The sequence below is a fragment of the Cyanistes caeruleus genome, unplaced genomic scaffold (genome assembly GCF_971803275.1).
Source record: "Cyanistes caeruleus unplaced genomic scaffold, bCyaCae1.hap1.1 HAP1_SCAFFOLD_153, whole genome shotgun sequence".
Lineage (NCBI taxonomy): Eukaryota > Metazoa > Chordata > Aves > Passeriformes > Paridae > Cyanistes > Cyanistes caeruleus.
The window spans coordinates 56,428-63,126 of NW_028255946.1; the positions used below are offsets into that span (position 1 = coordinate 56,428).

A 6,699-nucleotide genomic window follows, 5' to 3' on the forward strand; every position below is an offset into this window, starting at 1 on the left:
GCTCCTCAGCCATCACGGCACCAACACACGGGCAGCAGGACACAGATGGCGCTTCCTGCCTGCCACAGGGCTTGTGGCTTCAGCACAACCACCAAAGGCCAAGGGGCTTCTGGCCATTTCCCCTGCACCACTGCATGCCCCGGCAGGTTGCTGAACACAAGAACCCTTTTCCCTCTCTCCCCCTATGCCCCACACACCCTGGGCAGCAAAAGAAAGGTCTTGGGACTCTTGTGGTTTATAACATATCCTATATTATTTACATACTAGATGGAAACGAAACGAAGAAAAGAACAATCTCTATGAAAAAAAAAAAAACAGATGGCCCATGTGGCCCCAGAAGATAGAGCCTCTCAGCCCTAACATATCCTATATTATTTACATAGTAAAAAGAAGAGAAAAAAGGAAAATAACAACCCTTATGAAATAAAAAAATCCTGGCTGGCCCATGTGGCCCCAGAAGACAGAGCCTCTCAGGTCAGCTCTGAGTACACCTCCAACAGTGCAGCCAGCCCAGGCCTGACAGACGAGGCCGTGTCCTCCATGCCCTGAGGATTTGGTCTTGCATCCTCTGGAGAATGGAGTAACGGGCACTCTGGATGGCCCGGAGGACATACAGCGTCTCAAGTGCCAGGTCTGACACGGCACCACTTCTGTCCTCTGTCAGGCGTTCGAGGGCTGCAAGAGAGACAAACAGAGCCACGGTCAGATCCCAGAGCTGTGGAGGCCCAGCGAGAGCCCCCTGCCAGGGCCATGCCAGCCGGCTCTTGCCTTGGCCAGGAGGGAGCAGGGACCAAGGGGGTCAGCCCGAAGCTGCTGGCCACAAATGCCCCACGTGGCCCTGAAATCTCACTGTGCTCTGCCCACGCCGTCCCTCATCGGCACAGGGAGCAGAGCCCTCCACAGCCTGGCCAGGGCTTGCAGCTGCCCCCGACAGCCACCGCTGTCAGCCCGCTGTCCTGGCTCACCTCTGCACAAGACCTGGAGCTCTGCGTGCTGCCCCCTCAGCTGCTCCCCGGCCATCCCTGAGAACACAGAGCCTGTCAGGGTCCCAGCAGCACAGCTCCCTGCCAGCGGCGCTACCAGCCCTGTGGCCACACGGCCTCCTGCCCCGGCATGGCTCAGCCCGGGCCCTTGCCGCATCCTGACCCAGCCCAAGGGCACGGCTGCCAGAGGCCGGCAGCAGCAGCCCCGAGGACAGCCGGGGCTCCAGGCGCCGGGCCCGGGTGCCGCTGCCGGGGCAGCAGCCGGGGCTGGGGCCGAGCTGCGGCGGGGCGGGGAGGGAGCCCGGGCTCGGGACTCACCGATGACCCTGATGGCCGCCGCTCGCAGGGTCTCCTGTGGGTCCTGCAGGTACTGCAGGGCCCGGCGCAGGTGCTCGGCCAAGGGGATCCTGTGGTCGGCCAGCTGGAGAGAGCGGCAGGAGGGAAGGGTTGGCGCGGGCTCTGCCCCTCGGCCGGGCGCTGCTGCCTGCGGCCAGCCCCGGCCTCCCGTGCCCGGCCAGCCCTGAGGCCCGGCCAGCAGCCGCTGGCGCCGGGCTCTGGAGGGGGCAGAGGGCCGGCTGCTGCCCGGGGAGCCGCGGTGCCGGCCCGGCCCGCAGCCCCGCTGGGCCGGGGCTCCATCGGCACCCGGCTCGGGGCCACAGGGGGCTGGAGAAGAAGCCGTGCGGCCCCCGGCTGTAGCAGTGGGCAGGGGCACAGCTGCCAGCCCCACACACTGAGCACCGGGGCCAGGGGGCTTCTCTAGCCTGAGGCTGGCACTTCCAGGCCGTCCTTACCACGAGCTTGGCAAACTTCCACAGCTTCTCCTTCCTCACAGCTTTTTCTAGGTCTGGCCTCTTCAGAAAGCCAGCCGCGCGAAGGAGCGTTGTCCGAGAGGCCTGGGGAGCAGCAGAGAGCCGCAAATGGCCCCACAAGGCAGGGCACAGGAGTGTCCCAGTGCCAAGGGCTGGAGGAGGCTGCAGCCTGCAAGCCTGCGTCAGGGCAGGAGGCAGCTGAGCCCCCTGCCAAGGCGCAGCAGCAGCCCAGGAGTCCTCACCTCTGCCACATGCCGATTCTCATCTTGGCAGTGGAAAAAGAGTGGGAGCAGGCTCTGGTACACTCGTTCCTTCAGGGGCTTTCTTCCTTCTTCTTCTGCTGAAGACATCACTCTTCGAAGGAGAAACATGGAGAGCAGCTGCACCTGGCTATGGGGCTGTATGAAAGGAAGGAAGGAAAAATGACCTCATCATTGGCTTCTTGTGGCCCACATTGGCGTAGGCCTGCAAATGCACAGGGCACAAAGTGTCCGGGCAGCAGGCAGTGGCCGTGGCTGGGGCACAGAGCCTTACATTGTCCAGGAGTTTCAGGAGCGGCTCAGCCAGCTGCAGGGCCCTGCGCCAGGATATTGGGGTGTCTTCATCCGTGAAAATATAGCTCAGGAGAGCAATGCTCATCCTGGACACGTCACTGTCCAAGTCCCACAGGAGGTGCACTAGTCTTCCTGTCAGGCTCTGAATTCTTTCGGCCTGTGCAGAACACAAGGGTGTGAAAGCCCGGGCAGCTGCCGCAGGGCCCAGAGGCCAAAGGGCTGTCCCAAAGCACTCGGACAGCTGAAGCAGGAGGCAGGAGAGCTGGGAGGAGCTGCCTCAGTGCCCAAGGCAAAGGCCAGCCAAGGCCAAGTGACAGCATTGCCCAGCCTCATGCTGCCCACACAGCTTCAGCTGCTGCCCCCTTCTCACCATGGAGGGATGGTCCTTTAGCAGGAGGAGCGCCCTGAGCACCTGGTGATGCATCTCTCTGGAGTTGTACCACAGGTACTTATACAAGATCTCCATTAGGCTGTCACCACAGTCACTCAAGTCCAGGCAATCTAGGAGCTGAAAGGCACAGGGCAGTGAGAGGGGAGCCGGCCAGCAGGAGCCTGGAAGTGCGCAGGGCTGGGCCCATGCAGCAGCACAGGGCGCGGGTGCCGTCCCAGGCAGCTGTGGCTATGCCAGGGGACAGGGCTGGCAGGGAGCTGAGCGAGGTAGTGCTGGCCATCAGGCTCACCTCCACAAGGAATGCCTTGGCAGACACATCCCAGTGTGGCAACGGTTTGCTGAGCACCTCAAGCAGGTAGCTTAAGATGCCTTTACACAAGTGGCCAGATGCACGGCGCATTACCCTGGAAGGCAGAAAATGGCAGAAAGAGTCTCAGCAAGGGTGCGAAAAGCCTCTCCCAGGACTGATGGACACAGTTGTCCTATTGCCCCAGCACCCTGTGAGGCGATTTGGGCCCTTGAGACGTGGCTGCTCCTGGACACGCTCCTCTCACAGCCTTTTGCAGTCTCCTTGGCCATCCCTCGCTGACGAGGCCCTCAGGCCCATGGCCACGGGGACTGTGGGGGGGCATCCCGGGCAGGGGGCACAAATGTCAGAGGCAGTGGGGAGAAGGGGGGCTCACCTGGCCAGCAGACCCATGGCATAGTGGTGGGTGTCAGCACAGAGCAGCGTGTCCCAGCCACGCTTGCGTTCCATTGCCACCACCACATGCTCCAAGTGGAGACTGCAGAGCAGGGCCTTCAGGGTCTGCACTGCAAACCTGTGTGCACAGCAAAGCCCAGGTGACGCTGGGAGCGCTGGCTCTGAGGCTGGGGAAGTGGCAGGGACAGGAGGAGTGGCATGGAGCACCTGTTGGGGCTGGTGGAGAGGCCGTGTTGCTCCTGGCATTCCTTCCAGAAGGTATGGACGTCCTCTGTCATATACAAAGTACTGAAGTACGTTTGGAAGAGCAGATGCACAAAGAGGCGGGGGAAATAGACTGTGAGGATCTGTGGGCAACAGCGCCCCTGGAGGATCTTCCACATCACCAGAGTTGCCTGCAGAGGACAAAGCAGCCCGAGACAGCGCTCAGTGCCGGGGCGTCCGTGTGGCAGGGCCTGAGCGTGGCAGGGAGAGGCCGGGGGAGACGCAGGGGGAGCAGCGGGCCTGGTGGCCCTGAAGCTGCCCCTAGGCCAGGTTTGTGGCCAGTGCCTGAAGCAGGGAGATGCAGTGGGGGAAGGAGGCAACAGAGCTGCTGGAGAGGCGGCCGGCCTTGCGGTGAGCAAAGGCCAGCTCCAGAAACTCACAGTCAGGGAAAAGACAGCCGTCTTGTCCCCATCAGAGGTGCCCAGGTTTTTCTGCGGCCAGCTCCCCACCACATTGACGAGGAGCGGTGTCACTTCCTCTGAAATCCAGGGCGAGAGCAAGATGGTCGTCCACATGGCCATAGCAGCTCTGCGGGGTCAGACACAGCACCGTGGGCTGGGCAGCAGCGGGGAGCTGAGCTGGCCACCAGCTCTGCCTGTGCCCACTGCCCCTGAGCGGCAGCAGCAGCCAGGCAGCCCAGCCCTGTGGGGACAGGCCCCTGAGGGGCAGGCTGGCAGCACGGCAGCAGGCTCAGGAGCTGACTTTGTAGCAGGGCTGGCAAAGGGAGCAGCCAGAGGGCCCTGCAAGTCTGTGTTGCTCACAGCCCTGGGCCGGGCTGTACAGGGTGATGGGCTGGGGAGCCCTGAGGCCTCGGGGCAGCTGGGCCCCATACCTGTCACACGTTGGGGCCACCCGCAGGAGAGTGATGGCCACATCATCGGGCTCTGCCTCGGCCACTTGCATCAGGGCCCAGTCCATCCTGTGCTCAGCAGCCTCATTGGCCATGAGCCACTGGTGGATGTACCTCACCACGCCGGGCACCTGGAGAAGGCACAGGGAGACTTGGAATGCTAGCAGAGGGAGTCAGCAATGTGCCCAGCTTCTTCCCCAGACAAGTGCTTCTCTTCCTGCCCACTGCCATGGCCTCAAAAGCTTCAAGTGAGCAGCAGGCGTGGCTTGGGAAAGCCAAGCAATTGCTGGAGGATCAAAGGCTGGCCACAGGCTGCTTACTTGCTCTGGATTGAAAAGAGCCGTCTCTACAAGCAGATCCAGCTGGGCAGCGCTGCTCTGTTCTGCCAAGACCTCTGAGGATGCTTTGACCTCAGTGTCCATAGGTCTGGTCTCTTCCTTGCCAATTCTGGTGATGAATTGGTAAAGAAACTGTAGGAGAAGGGCAGGAAGGCAGGGAAGTTGCATGGAGTGCTCCAAGTGCGGTGCTGGGCTGAGCAGTGCCAGCAGGCCCAGCGCAGGTGGGGATGGCTGCAGGTACCTGCGCTGCTCTGCGGAAGCGGCCACGGGCGGTGTCCTGCTCTTGTGTGCCGTCCATGGCTGCATCTGGCAAAGAGCAGCCAGAGCTGAGGGGCTGCGGGAGAGGCCGGAGAGTACAGCCCAGCCCTACGTTCCCCAGGCAGGGACAGTCCCGGGATGCCCCAGGGGATGCAGCACGGCCACTGCTGCGGGGACAGCCCCAGCCCCTTTTTTGTGCTGTCCATGGGTGTGTGTCCACAGGACAGTGTGGGATGGGATGAGATGGGATGCAATGGGATGGGATGGGGCCAAGATGGCCGCAGGCACCAGCCCTGTGGCCCAGCTCTGCCACTCACCCTCCTCCAGCGGCTGCAACTGCTGCACCTCTTCGGTCTCTGGTGCTGGGGCAGCTCCAGGGCCTTCTTCCTCGACCTCCTCCTCCTCCTCCTCCACCCAGGCCAGCTTGGGCACTCTTGGGGGTCGCTGCTCCAAATCTTCTTCCAGACTCTCCAATCCTTTCCATAGGAACAGCACCAGGGGATGGCATGGCATGGAATGGGATGGGGCCAAGCTGGCAACAGGCACTAGCCCTAATGCCGAGCTCTGCAACTCACCCTCCTGTGGTGCCTGGAACTCCTGCACCTCTTCAGACTCCTGTGCCAGGACAGCTCCAGAGCCTTCTTCTTCCTGCTCCTCAAGCCAGGCCAACTTGGGCACTCTTGGGGGTCGCTGCTCCATGGCAGTGACTGGATTTATGGTTGCTTGCAGGAGAGATGGCTCGGAAAAGCTCAGAGTCAGCAAGTCCTGCAGTCGTGCCTGGAAGGCACCTGCAAGACTCAAGTCCTGGCAAGATTGCAAGACAGCAAGTCCTGCACTTGGGTCTTGAGGGCTCCTGCCAGAAGGACAGGAGGCTCCTCGACAGGGATTGTGGTCTGGTCTCAAGGGCAGAGACTGCAGGGATGGGCGACACGTCGGAAAAGCTCCGGGTCACCAAGTCCCACGGTCTGCCCTCAAGAGAACCTTAAGAAGGAAGGCTCAGCAAGGCCACAGGTCAGCAAGACCTGTGGTCTGGCCTCGAGGTCACCTGTAGAAATAGTGCTTCAGAAAAGCTCCAGGTCCGACACAAAGGAGTGCGCTGTGCGGGGGCTCCTCACAGCACCGCTCTGGCGCGTCCTGACCCGTCGCGTGCACCGAGCACTGTGGCGTGGCCCTGTCACCGCCAGCTCCTATGTCAGCACGTGTCACAAAGGGCCCTTTGACATCTGCTCCCGTTGCCACCATCCCACGGTGACCGTGCTGCAGCGTGTCACAAAGGGCCCTTGCACACCCTGCCCTCCGCCCTGGGGCCGCCCCCATCCCCTCCCCCACCCCCAAGTGGCCCAGCTTGGAAGGAATCCCTTGCCCAAAGTGTCTAAGACAGCCTGATGGGATCTTTAGGAACAGCTTGTTAGAAATGAAATGGAGGCAAATTTATCAATAAGAATTTTATTGAAAACTTTGCAAAATTTCCTCATGGAAATGTCTCAGTGTTGAGAGACAGGTGTCTGCTAGGGAGGGCAGGAGCCTCCCTTGGAATGAAAAATGTAGA

General features: G+C 61.6%; 1 protein-coding gene across 4 annotated transcripts; it reads right to left on the reverse strand.

The window, feature by feature from the left end:
- Window positions 1–231: 231 nt before the first annotated feature.
- Window positions 232–6,371, reverse strand: LOC147645862 (maestro heat-like repeat-containing protein family member 7). Of its 4 annotated transcripts, none has more exons than XM_086874179.1 (16): window positions 5,726–6,371; window positions 5,468–5,626; window positions 5,134–5,198; window positions 4,875–5,024; window positions 4,537–4,685; window positions 4,085–4,232; window positions 3,648–3,835; window positions 3,421–3,558; window positions 3,027–3,141; window positions 2,717–2,854; window positions 2,327–2,503; window positions 2,035–2,190; window positions 1,775–1,876; window positions 1,302–1,404; window positions 966–1,022; window positions 232–675 (listed from the first exon to the last, which is right to left on the reverse strand). In XM_086874179.1, exons 1-16 carry the CDS (start codon window positions 5,847–5,849, stop codon window positions 476–478), a joined length of 2,169 nt encoding a protein of 722 aa, XP_086730305.1. In that variant the 5' UTR covers window positions 5,850–6,371; the 3' UTR covers window positions 232–475. The 4 variants fall into 4 exon arrangements, with proteins under 4 accessions (XP_086730305.1, XP_086730306.1, XP_086730307.1 ...); XM_086874180.1 differs by having other exon boundaries at window positions 5,134–5,226; XM_086874181.1 differs by having other exon boundaries at window positions 4,875–5,001; window positions 5,726–6,356.
- Window positions 6,372–6,699: the final 328 nt, after the last annotated feature.

Bases quoted from the DNA above. Each gene is read 5' to 3' on its own strand.
- LOC147645862 (XM_086874179.1), bottom strand. From the start codon at position 5,849: ATGGAGCAGCGACCCCCAAGAGTGCCCAAGTTGGCCTGGCTTGAGGAG. The intron at 5,199-5,467 runs GTGAGTGGCAGA...GCTCTTTGCCAG, and splicing joins GTTGCAGCCGCTGGAGGAGG to ATGCAGCCATGGACGGCACA. The intron at 1,023-1,301 runs GTGAGTCCCGAG...CTGTGTTCTCAG, and splicing joins GGCGGCCATCAGGGTCATCG to GGATGGCCGGGGAGCAGCTG.